This window comes from Apis mellifera, linkage group LG14 (genome assembly GCF_003254395.2).
Source record: "Apis mellifera strain DH4 linkage group LG14, Amel_HAv3.1, whole genome shotgun sequence".
NCBI classification, from domain to species: Eukaryota; Metazoa; Arthropoda; class Insecta; order Hymenoptera; family Apidae; genus Apis; species Apis mellifera.
In genome coordinates, this window is record NC_037651.1 from 10627626 (window position 1) to 10651960 (window position 24335).

The 24335-nt window shown below is 28.0% G+C and overlaps 5 protein-coding genes across 13 annotated transcripts; 3 read left to right on the top strand and 2 right to left on the bottom strand.

Moving 5' to 3' along the window:
• Window positions 1-874: 874 nt before the first annotated feature.
• On the top strand, window positions 875-1861 carry LOC113219240. The gene is made up of 4 exons (XM_026445186.1): window positions 875-886; window positions 988-1184; window positions 1329-1490; window positions 1729-1861. Exons 1-4 carry the CDS (start codon window positions 875-877, stop codon window positions 1778-1780), a joined length of 423 nt encoding a protein of 140 aa, XP_026300971.1. The 3' UTR covers window positions 1781-1861.
• Window positions 1862-2984: 1123 nt separating this feature from the next.
• On the top strand, window positions 2985-6781 carry Metrn (meteorin). 6 transcript variants are annotated; one of them, XM_026444884.1, is made up of 5 exons: window positions 2985-3447; window positions 3518-3710; window positions 3813-4084; window positions 5024-5669; window positions 6128-6463. In XM_026444884.1, exons 3-5 carry the CDS (start codon window positions 3951-3953, stop codon window positions 6338-6340), a joined length of 993 nt encoding a protein of 330 aa, XP_026300669.1. In that variant the 5' UTR covers window positions 2985-3447; window positions 3518-3710; window positions 3813-3950; the 3' UTR covers window positions 6341-6463.
• Window positions 6782-7502: 721 nt separating this feature from the next.
• Window positions 7503-11803, bottom strand: LOC724294. The gene is made up of 4 exons (XM_006565607.3): window positions 11548-11803; window positions 8357-11411; window positions 8195-8267; window positions 7503-8088 (listed from the first exon to the last, which is right to left on the bottom strand). The coding sequence occupies exons 1-4, from the start codon at window positions 11594-11596 to the stop codon at window positions 7756-7758; spliced, it is 3510 nt and encodes a 1169-aa protein (XP_006565670.1). The 5' UTR covers window positions 11597-11803; the 3' UTR covers window positions 7503-7755.
• A 1182-nt stretch (window positions 11804-12985) lies between these two features.
• LOC408501 (serine/threonine-protein kinase/endoribonuclease IRE1) lies at window positions 12986-17579 on the top strand. Of its 3 annotated transcripts, none has more exons than XM_006565605.3 (13): window positions 12986-13131; window positions 13213-13342; window positions 13407-13461; window positions 13539-13918; window positions 14017-14236; window positions 14334-14539; window positions 14625-14962; window positions 15241-15401; window positions 15472-15758; window positions 15923-16219; window positions 16339-16514; window positions 16575-16766; window positions 16853-17579. In XM_006565605.3, the coding sequence occupies exons 1-13, from the start codon at window positions 13018-13020 to the stop codon at window positions 17213-17215; spliced, it is 2919 nt and encodes a 972-aa protein (XP_006565668.1). In that variant the 5' UTR covers window positions 12986-13017; the 3' UTR covers window positions 17216-17579. The 3 variants fall into 3 exon arrangements, with proteins under 3 accessions (XP_006565668.1, XP_392044.2, XP_006565669.1); XM_392044.7 differs by having other exon boundaries at window positions 13419-13461; XM_006565606.3 differs by lacking the exon at window positions 12986-13131 and having other exon boundaries at window positions 13213-13355; window positions 13419-13461.
• A 157-nt stretch (window positions 17580-17736) lies between these two features.
• LOC410566 (putative inorganic phosphate cotransporter) lies at window positions 17737-24264 on the bottom strand. Of its 2 annotated transcripts, none has more exons than XM_394045.7 (4): window positions 22722-24264; window positions 20288-20523; window positions 19255-20152; window positions 17737-18921 (listed from the first exon to the last, which is right to left on the bottom strand). In XM_394045.7, the coding sequence occupies exons 1-4, from the start codon at window positions 22744-22746 to the stop codon at window positions 18584-18586; spliced, it is 1497 nt and encodes a 498-aa protein (XP_394045.4). In that variant the 5' UTR covers window positions 22747-24264; the 3' UTR covers window positions 17737-18583. The 2 variants fall into 2 exon arrangements, with proteins under 2 accessions (XP_394045.4, XP_006565666.1); XM_006565603.3 differs by lacking the exon at window positions 22722-24264 and adding an exon at window positions 20582-20722 and having other exon boundaries at window positions 17739-18921.
• Between the last annotated feature and the right edge of the window lie 71 nt (window positions 24265-24335).

Genomic DNA, 24335 nt, shown 5'->3' on the forward strand with positions numbered 1-24335 from the left:
TTCTCAATTTTTTAATATGGATATTAATAATAACAATATATTGATAATATAATGATAATAATGATAATGATAATACAATAATAATAATAATAATGATATATTTTTAAATATATGTGACTAATAATGAACTAATTGAAAATCAACTCAGGAAAATGATAAATTCATTTTTATATTATATTTTTTTTATATTATACTTGTTAAACCATTATTTTGTCCAATATGTGTTTTCATCTATGCAAAGATAATTTCTTCAAAAATAAGATAAGATAGAATAAGAATTGCAAATCAGAGCCATCTTTTGAATATTTTTTAAGAAATGTTTTTTTCACTCAAGAGATGGCGCTAGTTTTTCAATTTTATCTCTTATCTTTCTTTCACTGATTATTTATCTTGTCTATATTTTACAAAATTTATATGCTCAAGAAACGATTACAATCTCATTAACATTATTATTTTTTTTGCCTAATTTAATTTGATTAAATTAATTTGATTAAAAATTTTATTAGATCCATTTGATCCAATTTTTATGTAAAAGAATATTTATTCTATTTCTTACTTATAATTTTATGTTGAAATTTAATTTCAATCATTTCTAATATTGCAATTTTTTTCGAATCGCGCGTGTATATAAATAACCATAAAAAAGAAATATCGAATTTTCTATGTTAGATTTCACATGTTTTTTATCGTCAAAATCCTTATTTATATACAATTATGTGAAATATGCTTATGTATTTGCAATTTATTTATTATTATTGATAGAAATATGAATAAAAATATTAAATATTTTCAAAAAGAAGAACAAAATAAAAAATTATCATCACATTCTTGCGGACAATCTCAATTTATTTGGAATGTAAGTAAACATTGATACATGATATATGATGTTCTTCTTTCTAAAAAAATTAGTTACAATTATATAATATATTATCTTATTCTAGTTATTATTATTAATTCGTTGAATCTGGTTTTATCTTCGTTTTTTAGAATAATGTTGCGTGTAATATATCCAAAGAACAAGATTATTTGAATAAAAAAAATATTTTCGATATATTTCATTTCCTTCTCTCTCATGTTATTGTTCAACAGCCAACAAATCCTATCCAATATCTTTATGAATTATTAGATGATTTTATATTGTTTAGATCGGGACTTAAAAATCCACGATTACTTTGGACAAAAAGGTATATATATATACAAGATATATATACACAATATAACACATATAATAAATACATATAACATATATACACAATATATAACGTATATTAATATCATGTTTGAAAATATATATTATATATTTTCTCATTTTATTCACTAACAATAAGACATGTTGATGCGATATTTGGAAACGTTCTCTCTCGTGATTCAGAACTTTTACCGTTGGACGATTATAAAATTGCTATGAAAACATTGAGCGTACATTATGATCCTTGTCCCGTTCAAGTTGTGCCAGGATACATAGATCGACAAACCTTTTGCACAGAAGCGTAAGATCATTTTTCGTTTTCCAATTAGATTGTATATATTTTATGTATTATATATTTAATATATTAATATATTATATATATTATGTATGTATTTGTGAAAAATATCTTTTAAAAATAGTATAAAACATTTTGAATACATAGAACATATTTTAATCATTCAAATTTACAAATTATTCTTGAACATTTATAAATTAATAGAAAATGCATAAAATAGAAAAAGTTTTCTTTTTTTTTTTAGATTGAACAACATGAAAAAGGAATTGATGCGTATTGCAAATGAAACTATTTAACTTAGATTCCACGATGTCTCTATAATTTCAAAATATTTATATATATATATATATATGTGTGTGTGTGTGTGTATTATGATATGAAACGTAATAATTGCATATTTTTATAAAATTGTCAACATATAATGAAAATAAATCTAATACTTTTTTATCGGATAACTTCATGAAAAATAAATCTTATCTTCTTATTAATATTAACATTTCTATTAATAAAATTAGTTTTTAAGTATCTTATTTAATAATTCAATTTATTAATAATTCAAATAGATTTTGCTATAACACGTGAGGTGTGATTTTCATTTGTACTTATATATATATTAATATATATATATATATATATATATATATATATATAAAATATAATATATATTATATATATATATATATAATATAATATATATTATATATATATATAATATATTATATAATCTTTCAATATTCAATTAATTGTTTTATTATTTGCAAAATGATATTATATATAGAGCATTCAAAGTGACAAAGGAGAAAAAATTTAAGCAAACAAATATAGAAATTTATTTACAAAAATTTAATATTTAATATTTAGATATAGAACATATAATTTAATATCTAGATTAAAGAATCACACTTTCAGATAACACTTTAATATATTTTTCTTTTGTATAAAATCACTAATATAATTTGTAATGTACATACACTAATACTGTCGTTTTTTTTTTATTAAAATAAAAACCAACATTTTTTAGAAAATGATACATCTTTTTTCTAAAAAGTATACGCGTATCTTTTTTTTAATCGTTTATCAACATTCACATTTTTATTCTCATATTTATCTCTTTTTGATTTTTTCTATCTATATAAGATATATAAATGTATCATATATTAAAATTGATGATTTTCATAACATAAATTAGATATTTAAGTAATATAAAATTAAACATAATTAATATCAAATAATATAAAACTGATTTTGCATATTTTTTACTATTCTTTTATTTTTGATAAAAGATTTAACAATTATCTTAAAATATGATAAATAAGAAGAATATCATAAATTTTTAAAAGAAAAATTTTCAATTTATCAATAATTCAATTTTACTATGAAATTAAATTGTGTTTCCTAAAAAAAAGAAATTTCTTAACATTATAAATACAATTAATAGATATTCTAATGCTGTCATATTGATGAGACAGCATCGAAAGGAACCGAAAAATGAAACGAGAACAGAAACATGACAAAGCCACTCGAAGAGCTAACCAGTGAGAGAGAGGAGAGAAGGGTGAGAGTCAACAGCGAAGCCAGTCGAGATAAAACGAGTCGACTCGAGTCGAAGTGGACTCTAACGAGCATGGTAAAGAACGTCAGACTAGAGAGAAAGTGAGTGAGTATGGGTGCGTGCGAGTGAGCGATTGTGCAACGAAACGACATGCATAATTTTGAAATAGTTGTACACAAGTTATATGTATAAACGGTGTTGGCACGTATAGCTGAACAACTATTGAAAATTTTCGTGTGGTTAAATTTTGGTATAACATTATAACTAAATCTTTTAACATATTACATGGCAAGTATGATCCTTCAAATGTTCTCCGTCTCGTTTGTCGTGCATACACGATCATACTACCATCGCGCGATTCGAAGACGCAGTGTAGAAACGAGAGCAAGTAGTTTACACCAGTGAAGAAACGTGAGGACATTATTAATTAATTTAACATTTTCGTCTAATAAACGTTTGTTTTATTATTTCATTTTTTAAGGTTAGGCAATCTACATCGTTATGTGTTGTTTTTGAATAACAATGTTAAATCTTGAATCAAGTATCATATTTTCTTTTAACATCAATAAAATCATCTTAAAGTGAATTCGTTTATTAAAATTTATAATAAAGTAAAAAAACTTCATTGTGTAATCAAATTTGTATATACACGCATCTATATAATCTTTAGTATGGTTCGAATTTTATTATTTTTAATATGTATATAAAGAAAACATATATACGATTTTTAATTAAAAAATTATTTAAACGAAATTAACGATATTGAAACTTTGTAGTTTGTAACAAATGAAATCTAATTTGGAATCTAACAAACATTGGACAATAAAACATTATAAAGCAGCGATGCAAATTCAAATGTATACTCAGTTCGATATATAACGTATATAATCAGTACGATATAAAATCAGGAAAAAATGAGAACATTTACGTTCATGCTTTGTTCGGTGCTTTTATTATCTTTACTGCTACTCATTAGCATTGTGTCATCGGCCCCTTTCTATGAACATGTTGCCCTTCAAGCTGCCGATCAATGTGATTGGATTGGAAGGTTAGTACTCTCTGTTATATCCTTTATTTAATTTCTATCGATATACGAATTGCATTTATTAAATTTTACATTAATAAAATATATTTCGTGATTATATTTATTCGATATCTCTTTGATTTGCTTTAAATAATAACCAATTATGATCCACAATTGACTTTTTCTTAATTAGACTTTCCTCGTGAAAAAACCTTAATAATTTGCAAATACAATTTTTTTTCTTTATTTACTTATTTTTTTTTTTACTGCTACATAAATATGTGTATATGCATTGTGCGCGCACGCGCACGTGTTTTAAAATTCCTCATGATAACGGGGAATGAAAATGTGTGTATAATAAACATATATATATGTATATACAAAGTTTTATTAAGCGTGAAACCAGTCGCCCGACTTACAATGAAACCGGTTTTCCCCATCCAGCAAGCAAACACAAGCAAATCTAAGAAAGATCGAATGGACCTAGAGTATTCGATTTATCTCATTTCCTCTTATGAGAAAGAATAAAAAGTTTATATATGAATTTCCGTATATGTATACATGATATATATATATATGTATGTTGTATATATACATATACATATATATATATATATATATATATATATATATGTATACTTATATATATGAGTTGAAAGAAAAAAAAATAAATTGAGTAAAAAAAAAAAATTAACAATTAACATGATTAATAATAATCGAAAATCATTATAATAATCATTATTATGAAAAACAAAAAAAAATCGTTTTTTTTGTAATGGATTCAAATTTAACATAATAGATTAAATTTATTTTTATTCAAGATTTTGAAAAATAATTTATTGAAATAGAATTGAAAGATCGACATATTCTGAAATATAGCGTGTAAAAAGATATTAAATACTATATGCTTTTTTAAATACTTTCTTTTTCTATCTCTATTTTTTTTCTTTCATTATTTTACAGTGGTGGCGGTGGTCGCGGTGTTCGACCAGTATATCTACGATGTTCCAGAGGAACAATATTATGGCGTTATCCACGAGGAGCTTTGCGCGTAGTTCTTTCGCCTCCTATTTTAAATGAATTGATATCGAAGATTCATTATGAATTCATTCGAAAAAAAGATGATATTATTATGAAAAACGATATCAATCCGATTAGCAACAATAGTGCTTTTCAATTATTTGGTTTTCGTACTTGTACTAAAGTTTCAGGACCGATAAGAGTATATTTGGAAACAGGTGGAAAACTTCGATCAGTATATTCGCCAAGAGATGGCAAACATAAAGCTTCGCATAGATGTTTTCACGCGAAGAAACAACCTGCAGCACTTTATATAGAAGCAGAAGAATCGAGTGAATATCATGATGCGAGATTACAATACGATTTGGAATTACGATATATCGATAGTCGAAAAGAAATATCACGACGATTTAACGATGAAGAAGAAGATTGTAGACCATGCTCTATGGATGAATTAGCTAAAGCTTATTGTCAAAGCGACTTCATAGCCAGAGGTACAGTGAGTGCCGTTCAAAAACAACCGAATTTGGAAGCTGCTGAACTTATCCTTAGAGTAACAAAAATTTTGCGTCGAATCGAAGAAAACGAGGTACAGTTTTCTTTCTTACTTTTTAATTGCTTATTCAATTCTAATTATATTCTATATACAATAATTATATTTATTACTATAATTTATATCATTATAATATATACTTCATGTCATGATACTTTTATAAAATTAAAGATTATACATGTGTATATTTTTTATTAAACGTTTAAATAATGTTTCGTAAAAAATCAAGAAAATAGTATTAAAATATAGCTTTTTGAAAGATTTTTGTTCAAATAAATACATAAATATTTAAATATTGCGAGTGAATTAAGAATGAATTATTACACGATAAGATGAAGTTTATTATAATTATTTGAAATAATTTTTTTATATTCGAAATTTCCCTTTATAATTTATTTTTTACGTATACATATAATTCAACGTATACAAAAAAATTAAACGAAGATAGGTTTCATTTGTTTATATTTGTTTAATTAATTCGTCATTTAAAACAGAATAACGATGCAGATACCAGCGATTTCCATGATCACAGAAATATTCATATAAGAGTACCAGCTGCTTGTGACGCACGTCATGGTCAGGGCGAGTTTGTGATAATGGCTAAACGAAGACTCGGTGATCTTGTTTTGGTTTGTGCACCGAGAATAGAAACATGGGCTAAAACAGTCCGCGAGTTAGAAAGTGCGCCGTGTGTTCTTCGAAGTTAGTATATTCATTTAACGAAATACTTGTAAATAATTTATTTCCCTATTCTGAATATCGATCTCCAAACTGTGATATTGTTTTGTGGAAATTTTTTGTAAAAAATACACAATTTTTTAGCAACATAATTGATTATTTCCATCTATCCTTATCTTCATAATTTTATATCTATAATTTTGTGTAGATTCAATTGTCATCACTTAATTATATAATTTATTAAAAATTTAATATAATGCATACTTCATTTAGTCATAAGCGATTTGAAAAGTTAAACGATAATATATATATATTATATACGATTTTAATTTACATTTGTTATATATATATATATATATATATATATATTAAACTTTTAATTGCATATTAAATTAAAATTTTAACTTAGGTAAATTCATTCGTATTATACATTAAAATATTTCTTTAAAGATCACATCATATTATTTAAACATAAAAAATATCATTAAATTATAGTTTGAAATTTATAATTTGTATACAAAATTGATAATTATAATGCTAAATTTGAAATAGAAAAATATACACTTTAAATCGTTTAATATTTTGGAATTATATTGTTCGTGAAATTTACTTTACGACACTGTAACGATATATTTATACTAGATTATATCAGTTTTTAAATATTATATCTTCAAAATAATTTATGATGTTATAATTTATAATATTATTGATAAATTATAATTACAATTATAATTATAATTATTATTATTAATAATAGTAGAAGTAGTAGTAATAATAACGGTAGAAATAGTAATACTACTATTTCTACTAATAGTAATACTATTTCTGTTACTATTATTACTATCTAATACTACTACAAATATATCGATAAATATAAATAACGATTAACGGCTTTTTTCCATGCAATGAATTTTTTGTTTTTTATAAAAATATAATATAAATTTTTGTACATCATCGCAACAAATAAATAATGCATGGTCCCAAGAAAATCATCAATAATTGACATACTGAAAAAAATTTGTTAAATTAAAAAATTATGAAATGATATTAACAGTAAGAAACAATATTTAATAAATAATAATTGATTAATAAAAAATTGAAAAACATGCTCAACTTTAGTTATCGTTAATTTGTTTTTAAATTTTCATTCATTATTATTATATATGAAACTTATATAAGCATTTTTTGAACTTTTTTCAATTTCATTCTGGCTTTTTTGTCATAAAATTTTTCTTGAAGCTATAATGTACATATAAGGATATATTATGGTCGCAATCTACTATCATACATTTGGAGCATAAACGCGCGAAATTTCATCACGATTATATATTTATCATTTACTAATCAAATCTACAATTATAAATCTGATGAAGATATACAAATAGATCACTTATCGACGGATTACATTCAATACGATACAACAGTCAATACTTTTCGTTTATTACTACTGCATTGTCGTATAAGGATAATTAGGACACAATGGTAAAATGAGATCATCCATATTTGGTAAAACAACCAATTTTTCAAATTCCCTGAGTAATTTTGTTTCTATCCATTTTGTTATATAAACAATATTAACCGTTCTCTCCCCAACCGCTGGTTTTACGGTAAGATTAACTTTCGGTACGGGTTTAAAACCATACCACAAACGATCGGACGGTGCCGGTGGAATGTTTATCGATACACAACCTTCAATACTTGAAACAGTAACCATCAATCGAATCTCCATATTCGAAACACCTTCCATAGCTCTTCGAACATAGGATAACTCGGTTGCCTAAGAAAAATTGAAGAATATGAAAAACAAATATTTATATTTACAGATTAATTTAAACGTTTATCATTATTATTAATTGTAAATTTAAATTAAATCATATATTTACATGTTGAAAATATTTATTCGCTGCTATTCTATCCACCATATTGAGGAACTTCTTTCCGGAAGATTGTGAAGACCTTCAAAAAAAATATATAAAAGAGGAAAATCAAATGAATTATGACCAAGGAACGAAACGACAAAATAAAATATTACTATCGTTGCTTACGTTGTTTCTTTAACCGTGTTATACGACTGTGGTTTGGAAGTATCATAATCATCTTCTGTAGACGTTTCCGGAGTATCTTCTAGTTCACTATCAAAAATCGGTGATTTAGTTGCCAATTCCTTTGTTTTTGTTGAAATAATTATACGCGTATCATCCGGAACCGATCCAGTTCTTGTTAATTTCATTAAATTCAATTTTGTTTCAACAGTCATGGTCAAAGATCCTTTATACGTTATATCTAAATTAAGCCACAGACCTCTTTCGTTAATCATTGGTTTTGTTATATTATGAATAATAGGAGCTCCTTGTCCTATTGTTATCTCTGAAACTAAAAGGCACTCCATAAAATAAGGTAGTTTTATATTGGATAATTTACGTTGTATTTTATCCTGTATAAGATGTATAGTTTCAGGACACTTGCGTATATCGAAAAGTATACGAGCTATTAAACAATTAATCCAAAGCGTGCTTTCACCAGACATGAAAATTTTATCTTCCGATATAGGTGAACAATTACTATCCAAATATTTTGCCATGTAAGCATTATAATTTAGCTCAGGTACAGTTTCGTGCGAATTGCTAGTCGAAAGAGAATTTTTTGATTCTGCGGTACTGATTTTTTGTAGCGTTGTATGAATACTAGGTATAGTACTTAATGTATCAAGCGTAAATAATAGCGAATCCTTTTTTTTAACATACCGAGATGCAGCAGAAACTAAACGTCTATACCAATCTTCTTTTTCACGATCAGTTCTAGCAAAAATAAATACTTTTATTTCATTTTTTTTTTTATCAATGTTGTAAAATTCCTCTTCCTCTTTCATTTCTTCCTCTTCCTCCTGTTCCTCATAATCTTTTTTCTCCCCTTCACCTTTTCTCTTTTTCTTCTTTTTTCCATCATTTCTTTTTTTTTCTCCGTGCAATTCATTATCATTATAATTCTTATTATCATTATCATCAATTATCATTTGTATTTCTTTTTTTTTCCCTTCCATTTCTCTTTTCCCATTTTCCATCTCAATCACTTTTCTATCTTTTTCACCTTCATTTTCCTTTTTTTCTTCTAGATTTATTCTCACCGTTTCCTCTTCCTCTTCCTCTTCTTCTTCTTCTTGTTCCTCTTCTTCTTCCTCCTCTTCCTCCTCTTCCTCTTCATCTTCTTCCTCTTCCTCTTCCTCCTCCTCTTCTTCTTCTTCCTCTTCTTGTATCTCATTGTCCTCTTTTTTCTCTTTCCGTATATTCTTTTGTTGTTCTTTTCTTCTATTTTGCTTTCCTTCTTCCCAATCATCTCTCATTTTCCATCTTTTCATTGCCGAACTTTTACAAATTTTCATTTCATTTAGCGTTTCTCTACGTTTCTTTTTTTTTCTATTCGTACAAACATAAGTTTTATTTACATCTTTTTTTTCTTTATCATCCCTTTTCTGTTGCTCCTTAGAATATCTTTCCTTTTTTTGTTTCTCCTTTTCTTCCATATATTCTTCTTTCTCTTTTCTCTCCATAAAATATTCTTCGTATTTTACGCATTCATTGTCAATATAATCATTAGTTAGATCATAATTTTTACTATCATTGTCATCTTCATCAGTATTTTCTACATCTTCAGTGTCACAAACATCTTGTTTTACAATTGGTTCTTCATTCTCCATATTAACAAATAAAATTTCATCCGCATCCTGTATTTCTTCATCCCATTTTTTATCCGATTTATATTTCATCTTTCTTTTTACATTCATCTTACCATGATAACTATTCATTGAACATTCATCATCAGTCGCATTCTTCAATGTTACATTACAAATTAAAGCTTCCTTTTTAAGAACTATACAAATTGGATACTTTTTACTCCATCTTCTTCTTCTAGCTAATCCATAAGGAAGAAGTTCTATTTTTGCCCCACTTAAATTATAAACTCTTCTTCTGACAAATTTTAATTTGTGTTTAGGTTCATCCCAGACAGCTTTCTTTGGTATTTTCATCCTAGTTTCCATAATACGCAAAATATTTCCCTCTAATCTAAAGAACACCGATTTTGTGCGCGCCACATGATAATTATTCGGTTCATAATTACAAGGCAATTCATTTAACCAACCTTGATATCTTTCAATCACAGCATGTTCTTCCACAGCTGGGATTTCCAAAACAGGTATCGGTAGACTAGAAGGATACGTTTCATCCGGCAAAGTGGTTAAAATCTTCTTGAATTTTGTTACTATATCATAAAAGATAATAGTCATAAAGATACCCATTACAAATCCCAATAAATATTCTGCTAACGGAATAATATAATAAATGCAAGAAATGGCAATAAAAACTGCAACAGATTTATACGTTGCTTGACGAATCAATTGTTTGATCAATTGTGAAAACAAAGTTTTGAAATTTACTCGTTTCGAAAATGCTACCGTGCATGCATATCGCGTCTGTTGTGGAAAAGTGGTATAGTTATCAATATTAGATGTTTTTATATTCGATAAATCACTCCTTGAAGATGCAGTATTTTCATTAACATTTGTAGAAAATTCAGAAGCTTCAATACCACTTTCTACACTTTCATCCTGTAAACTCTTGTCTTTCAAACCAGTCTTAATTCCAGAAAAACCTACATATTTAGTCGGATTACCTCTTCGATGAATGTCATTTATTTTTTCATCACAAGGTGTAATACATCCCTGATCCTCTAAATCACTAATACTTGAAGTTTCTCCCTTAGAATGACGTCGTTTTTTTTTATCACTTTTTATTTCACACAATTTTTCCTCAAACGTTTTGGTTATTTTTCCTTTGATTTCCGATAATACTTTCCATGGATCAAGAGACGGTGGTGTACCTTCTAATAAAATATTTTCCGTACTAATTGATCGAGATTCTGAATTATTTTCAGAAATATCCGATTCATGAGCACACTTCAATGGGGTAGAGGTCACTTTAGATGAACTTTTTTCATGTTCCGGTGTTAACTGTTTTTCTTCGTCAGTACTAGGATATATTTCTTCCAATTCATCATCACTAGCATGATAATGAATCACAGGAACCGAAGTTGCAATAGGTTTACCTTTTGGAGGAGAAAAAAATAAAATATCGATTAATTTTTGTCATTGCTATTAAATTAATTCTATAAAATGAATATATATTACCAAATTTTATCTATTTATCTAAATTTATCTAAATTAATAAATAATTAGTCTTACCTTTTATCATGGCCAATGTTATTTTTCTTGGACTATGTTTTACGCTCATGGTTAAAACGTTTTGTTCGATAGTCAGTCTATATCCAAATATTTTTTAATATATCATAACGAATTTCGGTTACACTGTTGTTTGCAGCAATTATATATTTATAATTTTGTATCAATATCATTGCTTTAATCTCTAATTATGTCAAAAACGATCGAAGAATATCTATGCGTTTATTCTCACCTTTGCATTTGCGTATGTAATATTTTATATATACAGATTCTCTCTCTCTTTCTCTCTCTCTCTGTCTCTATATATATATATATATATATATATATATATATATATATATATGTACGAATGCATAGAACACCGACAATGTTTAATAAAGGTATCTCAAGTTTATCCTATATTGTATATGCTGCCTTAAAGTTGATACTTTGCTCAAAATTATTCATATTTTTTTATATTACTATTTTGCTTTGTCATGTCATCTGATAAAATCTATATCTATATAGAGATATATCTATATCTCATAAAAGATATATAGAGTTTTATAAAATATAATTAAATAAATAAACGTTAATTTATGTACAATACTAATATTACAATAATTATTATTAGTATTATTTATAATAATTTATCAAAATATTTTTCACAATTTCTTTTATACTCATTACGGTTAATTAGTGTAAATATAAATAAATATAAATATCCAATACATATTAATACATAATAATAAACATGATATTTAACTTTACATTCTAATTATTTATAATAGAAGAAAAATTAAATTACAAATTACATTTTATATTTATATCACGATGTAATATTTTACACGAACGCACAAGAGCCACGTGTCCATGATGTTATCTATGCCTGGACGTACATATACGCGACATCATTGAAACGATTCGCTACGTGTGAAGTATTTATTTTTTTTCTAAAGTTTTCTCCTCTCCTTAATCACGATAAATTGTAGAGTTATTACTTAACTCATCGTTTTATTTATGTAATCATTTGAAAAAACAGATTATACATATCAAAAAATATATATAATTTTTTTTTAAATATACGCCATGTGACGTTTTACTTTAAAATTATCACTACGTCTTAACATATACGCGGGTAGCAATGTTAATTTTAATATTATTGCTTTTTAAAGTAAACATTATGTAATTTATATAACAATATTCAATATGTATATAATATTAATTATATACGAAGGAAAAGAAAAGCAAAATTTTTAATAATATATTCGATGAATTCTATCTCATGGAAGATATTTAGATAAGATTTTCAAAGATTTTAAAGAAATTTGAACGAGATGACGAAAAACATTGTCGTTTTTTGTAACGAGAGATATAAAATTAGGATATCTTGCTATTTTATAGATACTATTTACTTTTCTTCAAATATCTAAGCGATTTTTATACGATAATACGTAAAACACTGTTCATATAAATTATATTAAAAATTAAATCATGCGATTCAAGCTTGTATTAATTTTTCTGACGATTAAATTGTTTAATATTCACATTTGTGATCAAACTGAAAGATCATGGCAACCAGATTATTTTAAATCTTCTGAGAGACAGGTATACAGATTTCTTTGGTTCTTTCAATATAAATTATAAAAAAATTTCTTCCATAAATTTTAAATATTGAATATCTTTCAGTATAAACAAAAAAGGGATACGGAATTAATATCGGAACAAGATGATCCACTCTTAATATTTTCTACATTAGATGGTTCTTTGATCGGTATAAAACAACGTTCTGGAAATATACTTTGGCGACAAAATGATGGTATTGTTACTAGGTATAATTTGTAAAATAAAAGTTTTATCCAATTATTCTAACTTTTTTTAAGCATTCGTTACAGAACCAATCGTCAAAGTGCCAGTTGAACTTGGAAGAACTTCCATGTAGATATATTTATATTTTCTCAATTAAAGTCTAATTGTAATATTCTCTGTAATATTAGGTTCTATATACGTTTCAGGCCTATGTTTTTACCAGATCCAAAGGATGGCTCTTTATACGTGTTTGGAACAGAAACCGAAGCTTTAAAAAAACTACCATTCACCATTCCACAACTTGTGGCAAATAGTCCTTGTCGAAGTAGCGATGGAATATTATATACCGGTAGAAAAATTGATACTTGGTTCGGCATCGATCCTAGAACCGGTCAAAGAGAACAACTTCTAGGATTCGATAAAGTTAAAAATACTTGCCCCGTAGAAATGCAAAATGCTGTTTTCATGGGACGTACAGAATACAGTATTATTATGGTGGATAGTAAACAGAAGAATCGAAAATGGAACGTTACATTTTATGATTATTCGGCTACAAAGATGGAACCTGAAGGAATAGAAAATTATGGTTTGATCGTCTTATAGTTTTTTTTATTTTCATTATTTGATATATTATATATTATATTACGTATATAATACTATTATAGTATAATTTACGTTTTACAGATCTAGTTCATTTCGCGACGAGTTCAACGGGACGAATTGTCACCGTAGATAGAAAATTGGGAATTATTTTATGGGAATTAGATGTACAAAGTCCCGTGATAGCAGTATACATCGTAAGAGAAGATGGATTGTTAACAGTTCCCTTTACCAGCGTTGCAGATGAAACTTTAAATCTCATCTTAAAACGTTTTGCGAACAAACCGAGCGATATTCAATTATTGTTAGTAATTAATATTTTTGTAAATATTTTACTTCAAATTATCGTTATTATCGTTCTATTTTGTTAAGTTTCCTCAGGATATGTTTTCTTTTCATAGCCCAACATTATATATCGGCCAACACAGACACGGATTGTACGCTTTACCATCTCTCGTTGATTTAACAACAGCTACTATATCAAATAATATTGGTCAATTATTGCTCGAAGGTCCATTATCAGTTCCACAATTAGGAAAAAATGATAATGGAAATGTACCCTTGTCCGATACGTATAACAATGAATATCAGGCAGTTATAACGTTAGGTAATAATAACAATCAAAAGAATACGTTTAAGTTAATTTAAAATGTCGTTTAATTATCGATCTTTGTCATTTAATTGAAAAATAGGTCATTATGAAATACCAGCTGAATATAAATTACAAGAATCACAACCACTTCAAATTACCGGTCGATCCGATCCTGTGATCGAAACATTACCTTTACGATATTCAAATTCTACAAAACAATCATTATTCAGTTTACAAGATGACGAGAAATCTAACAACGATACAAATAACGAATCGTGGCGTGAATTTATGCAGAATGTTTATACAATGGGCAAAAATTGGTTCAGTCAACAGGAAAACAAAGGATTAAAATTAACATTAATCGTACTATTAGGATGCATATTAGTAATGTTTTGGTATTTAAACGCACAATTCAAGGAATTTCAACAATTGTCTCAGGTATTCTTTATCTCTCGTGTGCATTTATACGATAATATGTATTTACTCTTCCTTTATCCGCCCTATTATTAAAGGAAATACATCAAAAGATAGAACTGTATTTGAATTAAAATATAAATTAATTATCGTAGCGATCGCTCCATCAACAATATATTTAACAATATTTTTAAAGAGTAGTCAACGATATGTAATCTATCCTGATAGTGACATCGGTATAGAGAACATATCCGAAAAGTTGTACGCTTTATCAGATTACCGATCGACAATATTTTCGACAGGGTTCCCGAGAAAATAACAGTACCAGTGATTATTATGGAACACGATCGAACGCCCTTGTAGTTCCAGAAGATATGGGCGAAGGAGTAGTAAAGGTTGGAAAGATAACTTTCGATACCGGACAAGTTTTGGGTAAAGGATGCGAGGGAACTTTCGTTTATAGGTAATGTAAAAGAAAGACGATATATTTCCTTATTTCATTGCTTGAAATTACGATGATATCGAATTTTCAGAGGTAATTTTGATGGACGATCCGTAGCTGTAAAGCGTTTGTTACCAGATTGTTTTACATTTGCCGATCGAGAAGTAGCGTTACTCAGAGAATCGGATGCGCACGCAAACGTTGTGCGATATTTTTGTACCGAGCAAGATAGAATGTTTAGATATATCGCATTAGAATTAGCCGAAGCAACTTTACAAGATTACGTGGCAGGAAAGTACGATAAAAAAAAAATATCGGCAAAAAGTATTCTACGACAAGCTACGTCAGGATTAGCTCATCTACATCTTCTTGACATCGGTAAATTTTATACGCTTCGACATTCATTATACGAATATACAAGGTATCGTGGATAGCAAGGATAAATTCAATATTTGACTAATAAAATTCTCAATAGTAAACTCAAGTTAGTAATCTCATATACATATATATGCATTTAACATAAGATTTTAATATTTTAATAGTGCACAGGGATATAAAACCGCACAATGTGTTATTATCAACTCCGGGACCTCGTGGAGAAGTAAGAGCTATGATATCGGATTTTGGATTATGCAAAAAACTTCAATTGGGTCGCGTATCTTTTTCACGTAGATCAGGCGTAACAGGAACGGATGGTTGGATCGCGCCGGAAATGTTAAATGGAAATAGAACGACTTGCGCTGTGGATATTTTTTCTCTTGGTTGCGTTTTTTATTATGTTCTTTCTAATGGAAAACATCCATTTGGAGATCCATTACGGCGACAAGCTAACATTCTTTGTAAGACACATAATAGTTTGTCCTTTTTAAAATTTCTTTTCATCTTATCGTTAACGAGATTATAATTATGAATCGACCATTTAATCTTTATCTTCATTTTAACTCGGATCGTATCATAGGCGGGGAAAATGACTTAACAGCTCTGCACGATGAAATTTCCCAAAATGACAAAGAGTTGGCGTTAATACTTATAAAAGCAATGATCGCAAACAATCCATCGGAACGACCTCCGGTTATGGCTGTTCATGATCATCCAATATTTTGGGAACCTGCTAAAATCCTTGGATTTTTTCAGGTATTATTATATTTTTTCTTACATCTGAAATTTATAAATTTCATGATTTTTTAATCGTAGGATGTGAGCGATCGAGTAGAAAAAGAGGAAACGAGCAGTCCGGCATTACTCGCATTAGAATTTGAATGCAATCGTGTGGTGCAAGGAGATTGGAGATTGCTCATCGATGTAGAAGTTGCAACCGATCTTCGAAAATACAGAAGTTACAGAGGTGAAAGTGTTAGAGATCTGCTGAGAGCATTGCGAAACAAGGTTCGAATATTAAATTAAATAAAAGCTGAAACTGTTGAAATTGAGATCCGTTATAAATATTCATTAATTTCAACTATTTATCGTAGAAGCATCATTACAGAGAATTGAGTCAGCAAGCTCAAGAAAGTCTTGGATATATTCCTGACAAGTTCACCGAATATTGGCTTTCTAGATTTCCCTCTTTGCTTTCGCACGTTTGGTGCGCTATGCAAACTTTCCGCAACGAGCCAACATTAAGAGATTATTATCATGCCGATTACACATTTGCAATTATCAGCGAAGGAGAATCTTTACAGATTAAAAGTACGCATCCATCAAATTATATTTCTTGCAAAGTTCAAGATAATATCGATTGGAGTCCAAATAGGACGAGATACCGAAGTCAAAGAAAAAAATACGAGAAAAAAAAACTTGATATTCCAATCGCTTGGACCTTACCTTCGAATTAGAGACAGAATTTTAAATTAAGGAGTTTAGAGACACTATTATTATAGTGTTTTACGAATATGTACGTGTTGTATATATACATTAAGAAAAAAATGAACGAACGAACGTTTTAAAAATTATAACGCGCTCAAAGCTATCGAACATCGCTGAAAACTACTAAACGATGTAGAAAATTTAAAATATTTGTAAATATTATGCGATATTATTGTAGTAAAAAAAATTTGTAAAAAAAATAACAAAAAAATAAAAAAAATAATAACGTTATAATAAAATAAGAAAATAATAATTATCTAAAAAAAAATTTAAACACAAAGTTCGAACTTCAAAAGTTTCAACGATACGTGATAAAATATTTTAAATCGTGATCACGCATATCGAACGTAAAGGAAGTCCAAAGATATATTTTTTTTTTTCTTTTCATTTCTTTTCCCATTAAAGAGACAAAAGAAATTTATCTTTCGCGATACAAACAATAAGTTTTACATGTACATATCAACGGTGCGTATACCAATTCTCAATTATATATCATATGCGCATATAATTTATTCTAAATATTCATATATACAATTACACATACGATTTTTCATTATCCCTTCACTTATTTCAATGACAATATTTAACAATGCGCACAATCTATTTTAAGACACGTAATTAGAAAAATATTTTTCAGGTACACCGAGTCTCGTTAATCGCGAGAATTCATCAATGTAATATGTAATAACAAAATCTGTCTTTTATTCTCGCTTGAGTAACGCGTGGATTAATACACACACGTAATCATTCGATTTATCATTTGTTTCGAACTTGGACTAGAGCGAACTATCGAAATTTAAAGTAATATTATTAGATTCGTACAAAAACTCGTTCGTTTTTTTTTCTTTATTTTTTTTTTTTTCAGATCGAAATAGAAAAAAACGTTTTATTTTATAATATCTTTTTCACAATATCAGCGTTCGATCGATCCGCAAAAATGCAACAAAGAAAGCGCGAGAAAATATTTCATTTCAATAAAAATGTGCAACATATTTTTACTTTTACTAAGAAATTAATGAAAAATTTAGATCTATGAAAAGAAACGAATTTTTGCACCGATTAATAAATACGTTCCACAGATAATGAAAATAAATGAAAAACTTATTTCGTTTTAATAAAAAATATAACGAGTAAGTCTGTAGATAAATAAGATAAATGGTCAAGAATATCGACTCGATATTCGTGTATTGTTTACACGTACTAATACGTGTGATATATATATATATATATATCACAATATGTGTACATATAATTTAAGTTGTAAAAATCAATGCACATTGATCGTTACATGAAATTATGAGAAATTTATCAAACAAAAATATTTTCAATTATCCTATTCAGGAAAGAGGTTTCTGAATTTTTTCCATTTTTTCATCTATAACTTTCTTTTGTATCCTTTCTTTTTCGGTTCTAACGAATTCAGGATCATTCCAATATTCGACTTCTCCGCTGGCGTACAGCACAAAAATTATATTGGTTAATACAAAAACGCCGAAAACAATCCAAAATACAAGTCTCCATTCGTGAAGAGCCTGATTCGGAGTCAATATGCTAACGATATACGGTGTTAAAATGCCGGTAAAAGCGCCTATTCCATTTACCAGAGCCATTAAAGTACCGGAATAATTTGGACTAAGATCTAGAGCATTTACCTTCATTCCTGGATAAAATGTTCCTAAAAAAAGAGTAAATAAATCGAATATTAATAATCTGAATTCGATAAAAAATTCTGAAGCATTAAACATAGAATGTGTTAATATATTCTCGAGATATCTTTAGAGAATCAATTTAAGAGGAATATATATATATATATATATATATATACATTCTATATAATATTATATATATATTATTATATATATATCCGCCTATCTTTATCACGCTTCATCACGCGTACTCTTTATAACTTAATAAATAAATTTTCCGACATTCTAACATTCTTTCATATTCATTTCGTATCTCGGAGATCGATTCTTTAAAAGTATCCTAAGAATATATCGATACATACCCATTAGCGTTGTACCGAGGGTGAACATAATAACAACAGTTGTCTTGTCACATTCGGCATAAGACGCACCGAGAATGAATGCTCCTGGTCCAAGCGAGGCAATCGTAGTACCTAATTTACGTACATTTGTACGTGACATCAGACCATTTGTGATCATCCAATCAGCTAGACAGGATGTTATCGTACTGCAAATCCACATAGTTAAATATGGTAAAGCGGAAAGAAATCCGTTGTGATCGATCGAATATTTGAGCACGTTGCTCATGTATTTCGGGAGATCGTTGACCAAAGTGAAAAAACCCCAATCATGACCAACTTGTGCTGCTATCAATGCCCAAAGCGGTGTAGATTTAAGAAGGTGTCTCCAAGGTACCGACGGTGGTTTTTTATGGGTATGCGCTCGCATTCTTTCTTGTAAAAAGATTCGTTCTCTTTCGGAAATAAACGGATGCGTATCCGGATTATTATAACATATCACTAACCATAATAAAAACCAAAGAATTCCGATACTACCGAACACGTAAAATACAGCTGGCCATCCTATTATCGAATATCGAAGAATAACGCCGGATAAAGAGTTTGCAAATACCGTGCCAAGTTGAGCACCAGCGAATACCAATGAACCGATCATAGATCTTTCCTCCGGTGGTGTCCATTGTGCGAGCATAGCATTTAACGCCGGAAACGTCGTTCCTTCACAAAGGCCCATTAATACGCGTACAATGATCAAACCTGTCGCTTCTCCAATTTCCACGGTAATCGGTGTAATTAACGTGAAAATTCCCGTCGCCAATATACCCAAACCAAGAGAATATTTTCCACCAAACTTTTCCGATAACATTCCACCAGGTAAATGCGTTATCACATAACCCACGTAAAACGACGATAGAATAATACCCTGATCGAAAAAAAATATATACGTGAATCTAAAGTATAATATATCGTAATTAATCAATAAACATTACACATCGTCAAGTATACATCAAGTATATTTGTACGTATATTATAAGATGTATAAACGCGTCCGTATTACCTGCATCATCTCGTCCCAATCGTATTTTTTTGCGTTCGATGGCTTTACATCGTTATCGTCCATTCCATTTTCCGTAGTATTTATCCGACAAGTATATTGATCGTTATGAATCGCATTTTTCATCGGGATTACCATTTCAGTAATTGTAATCGATAAACAAACACGCATCGCATAGGCATTGAATAATGCTAAAAATCCCATTATCGCAAATATCCATCGTTGCGGTATTCTTCCACCTGTTTGCATATAAACAAACTCTTATCGTATTATAATAGTATGGATAAATAAACTCACGTTTTACAGAGAAGAAAGCCCGAGGTCAACAGCGCGGAAGGAATGACGATTAGCGGCAAAGCCTTTCCCTATTGGCAGCTGTCTAACGAACCGTACAAACTTATCTAGGTAAAGGTCAAATTCCTTATACGTATCACTAACTTGGGCATCGAATAATTTCGATTTCGATTTATGCGTTATATTAAAAGGATAATCGGTTGAATCTGGAAGAGAAATCTAGCTAAAAAAGAAAAGAAGAAGAAAAAGGACAAGAGCGATACGTATCTACGTATACATTATACGTACATTACACGTATATAAGAGCGAGAAATTGGAAAATGAACATATGCGAAGTAAAAGGTTATACAAGATTTTAGATGTATCGTTTAGATTTCTATAACGATACATATGATTTGTTTTTATGTATATATATATATATATATATATATATATATACATGAGGCAAATCGAACGGAAGTCAAGAACAATGCATTTTAGAAATAATCGAAATTTCATTCGAACATCGTACAACAAAGGAAAATTCGAAATATAATAATAATAAAGGAATGAAAAAAATGAGATAAAAATTGATGAAAAATCAATTTCTTTTCTTTATATAAATAAACAAAATAATAATAAAAAATAAATTAAATTAAAATTTGAATGATAAATTTCATTAATAATGAAAACGTTAAAAAGATGATTATAAATACAAATACATACATTCATATCTTATTATGAAAATTTATGAAAATAGTGCGAGTTTTTTTTTTCGCATCGTACGGAAGAAGATCGTAGAGAAGATCAAAGAAGATCGATGATAATGATAAATAGAAAAAAGTTATCAACTTATATATAATACAAAATAATATATAATACAAAAAGTTATCAACTTAAATGGGAAATAAAATATTTTTCTCAAAATAAATATTAAAAAGATTAAGAACAAAAAAAAAAGCAAAGAAACAATATATACGTGTTTCCATCGATTCGTTTTATTAACGATCGCCAATCAATCAACGAAACAACGATAATCGAACGAATATATATATTTTTGTTACTCGATTCTTTAATCAAATACCAGACCCAGCATCAACGAGTTTATCTTATCTATCACAATATACGGAAAATCCAAATACAAGAAGCCAAAAAGTACCAATAATATCTCGGTACGATTTACTCCGAATGATTATATCGGTAGACCGAATTGTTGTAAAGATAACGTAAAGCGATTGTCAACTCATTTGTGACGAATTATAGTCTCTTCATATGTATATACGAAACCAGTTATTTTCCTTACTTTTAATAAAAAAAAAATCTCTCTTTATAAATCGGACCACAATCTTATTTTTCACTTTTATTATACGTTTATTTCTTTTAATACACGTACATACGTTTTATTTTGTTTAACGTATTTTTAAAAAACACAGTTTTTTTTTTATCGCATTCATGATCGCATTCACAAAAATATTCGTGAAATTTTTCACGAAAACAAATTTAAACATATACCAATGTTAATAATTATTTAAACGCGTATATATTAATTCGAAAAAAATCTATAAAACGAAATAAAACAATATTTTTATCTCGTTTTTATTATTTTACAAAATTGTTCAACGAAATAATTTTACGAAATAAAAAATCATTTAACCATAGGAATTCAACGACAAATTTATAAAACGCATTAATGGGTTTAAAACGAATATTTTAATACGATACATCATTACGTATATTTCACGTACAAATATTTTGTCGGTCGTTATTCTCACAATCGAGATAAAACTACGATGTTACGAAATATTAATATTAATTTTCAACACGTTTCTTTCGATACACGTAATTTTTATAAATTTTTTTTAACAATAATCAATACTTTCTTCTATCTTATAAAACGAATTATATTTATCAAATATACAAAATAAATCGGAATTTCACCGATATTCCGTTCGTATTCGAACATCACCATCAAAATATAGAATAACGATATATATATATATATATATGTAAATTAAAAAATATAAAAGTCTGCCAAAGATAAACAACGATATAATATTTGTAAATAATTTTGTAAATAAAATAACGCCAATTAGAAGTATTTTAATCTTAACGAGATCGAGAAATTTCAATATCGGATTTATAGGTTCCGCTATTAGGTACTTACAACATACTTTGCAGGTAGATAGCATTACGCGAATGAAAATATTCTTCGTTCAACCGTTCAACGTTGGAATAAAAAGTACACAAAAATTATATTTTCAAAGATCGAATATAAATCGCTCGAACGATTCAAATTACGTTCTTATTTTATTATCACGTTCAATACCGTTAACCCAGAAAAAAGGCTAATCCGGACGAGTCCGATCAAGAAGAAGATCACGATTGTATCGTATCAAGAAAAATGGTAGCAGACATATACTTAAATAATATTCCTATGACATGTCGCGATCGACTGAATCGATGCCGTCGATGCGAATTCATTTTATAGCAGCACTTACACGTGCTCTTCACTAAAAGCAAAAAGGGAAAGGAACCGCGGATAAGACGCTTAACGTGTAGTAAAAGTTGATGCGGGAAAGGTATATTCAACATCGAAGGAGAATGATAACGTGCATATTACACGCGTATCTATATTCGATATTTTCCGTATATCTATTTTTTACATATACGGATACCTATCACGTAATCGTATACACGTTCGAACGAAGGAATAAAACAATCGACAAGACGGATCAACAAATAATTTAAATTATTTATTTTAACAGCAATATTAATATAAAAGTTGAACTCGACGATCGAGTTATATCCTACGAAGGAACAGGATGAAAAATTTTGATAATTTTAATCGAAATAAATTCTAGTTTCAATAGAATAGATAATACAGCTAAGCCAAAGATTCGAAACGATTCGATAAATAACGAGTACAATAGCTATACAGCGATAAATAGTAACGAGTAACGATAAATATCAAGCATACTATACAATATACGTTTAATCCCTAATTACTTATATTTCAAGATAAAAAAAACCGATACCAATCAACGTTACAATTCATAAATTTCACTTAATATCATCAAATCATTCGTAATAAATTTTTTTTTCTTTTTTACGGTTTACATCTACGATTTTATCATTATGATTTTTACAACGCAAATACAAATATCTTTTATAATATAAAATTATAAAGTTATCTCACAAATATATATCATTATACCTTCGAAAAAAAAATATCAATATTATCGCCACCAAATATCGTATCGATGCTCTTTTTTTCTTTTTTAAAACAATTTCGTCAAAAATGACATCGCGTAACGAATTTACGTTTATTTCTAAATCTATAATCGATATATCAAAGGTTTATAAATTATGCGAAATAACGATCGTTACGATTACAAGACATTACATAATCTTCTTCCTCGATACCATTATAAGATCAACGATAATTCCTCTTACCTTTAATATCGTAGGATTAACATGTCGCCGATAAAATCGACAAAGTTTGACAAGAATAGACGATATAAATTATCATAATGCGATATAATCGCCTCTTATACACTTCGCTTAATAACTTTTGTCAATGCCAGATTATTATCAAACGAATTATCAGTTCCATTCTTAGCATACGATATAACGTCGCTTAGTTTGCAACAGAAAATAAAAATGGAAAAAACGAGAAAGAAGAAGAGAGGGAAAAAAGAAATAAATAAATAAACGAATAAATAAAAATAAAAATAAAAATAAAAAAAACAAAATAAACGCAGATAAAAGAAAATAACTT

What these genes read in the sequence shown, in the direction of transcription:
- LOC113219240 (XM_026445186.1), top strand. An exon ending in CGATTACTTTGGACAAAAAG is followed by an intron (nt 1,185 to 1,328) that starts GTATATATATAT and finishes ACTAACAATAAG; the next exon opens with ACATGTTGATGCGATATTTG. An exon ending in CAAACCTTTTGCACAGAAGC is followed by an intron (nt 1,491 to 1,728) that starts GTAAGATCATTT and finishes TTTTTTTTTTAG; the next exon opens with ATTGAACAACATGAAAAAGG.
- Metrn (XM_026444881.1), top strand. Translation starts at nt 3,951, where the DNA reads ATGAGAACATTTACGTTCATGCTTTGTTCGGTGCTTTTATTATCTTTA. An exon ending in CAATGTGATTGGATTGGAAG is followed by an intron (nt 4,085 to 5,023) that starts GTTAGTACTCTC and finishes ATTATTTTACAG; the next exon opens with TGGTGGCGGTGGTCGCGGTG. An exon ending in GTCGAATCGAAGAAAACGAG is followed by an intron (nt 5,670 to 6,127) that starts GTACAGTTTTCT and finishes CATTTAAAACAG; the next exon opens with AATAACGATGCAGATACCAG.
- LOC724294 (XM_006565607.3), bottom strand. Translation starts at nt 11,596, where the DNA reads ATGAGCGTAAAACATAGTCCAAGAAAAATAACATTGGCCATGATAAAA. An exon ending in AACATTGGCCATGATAAAAG is followed by an intron (nt 11,412 to 11,547) that starts GTAAGACTAATT and finishes CTCCTCCAAAAG; the next exon opens with GTAAACCTATTGCAACTTCG. An exon ending in AACACGGTTAAAGAAACAAC is followed by an intron (nt 8,268 to 8,356) that starts GTAAGCAACGAT and finishes TTTTTTTTGAAG; the next exon opens with GTCTTCACAATCTTCCGGAA.
- LOC408501 (XM_006565605.3), top strand. Translation starts at nt 13,018, where the DNA reads ATGCGATTCAAGCTTGTATTAATTTTTCTGACGATTAAATTGTTTAAT. An exon ending in GAACTTGGAAGAACTTCCAT is followed by an intron (nt 13,462 to 13,538) that starts GTAGATATATTT and finishes TATACGTTTCAG; the next exon opens with GCCTATGTTTTTACCAGATC. An exon ending in GCGACAAGCTAACATTCTTT is followed by an intron (nt 16,220 to 16,338) that starts GTAAGACACATA and finishes ATCGTATCATAG; the next exon opens with GCGGGGAAAATGACTTAACA.
- LOC410566 (XM_394045.7), bottom strand. Translation starts at nt 22,746, where the DNA reads ATGCTATCTACCTGCAAAGTATGTT. An exon ending in ATCTACCTGCAAAGTATGTT is followed by an intron (nt 20,524 to 22,721) that starts GTAAGTACCTAA and finishes ATATGCAAACAG; the next exon opens with GTGGAAGAATACCGCAACGA. An exon ending in CCTCGGTACAACGCTAATGG is followed by an intron (nt 18,922 to 19,254) that starts GTATGTATCGAT and finishes CTCTTTTTTTAG; the next exon opens with GAACATTTTATCCAGGAATG.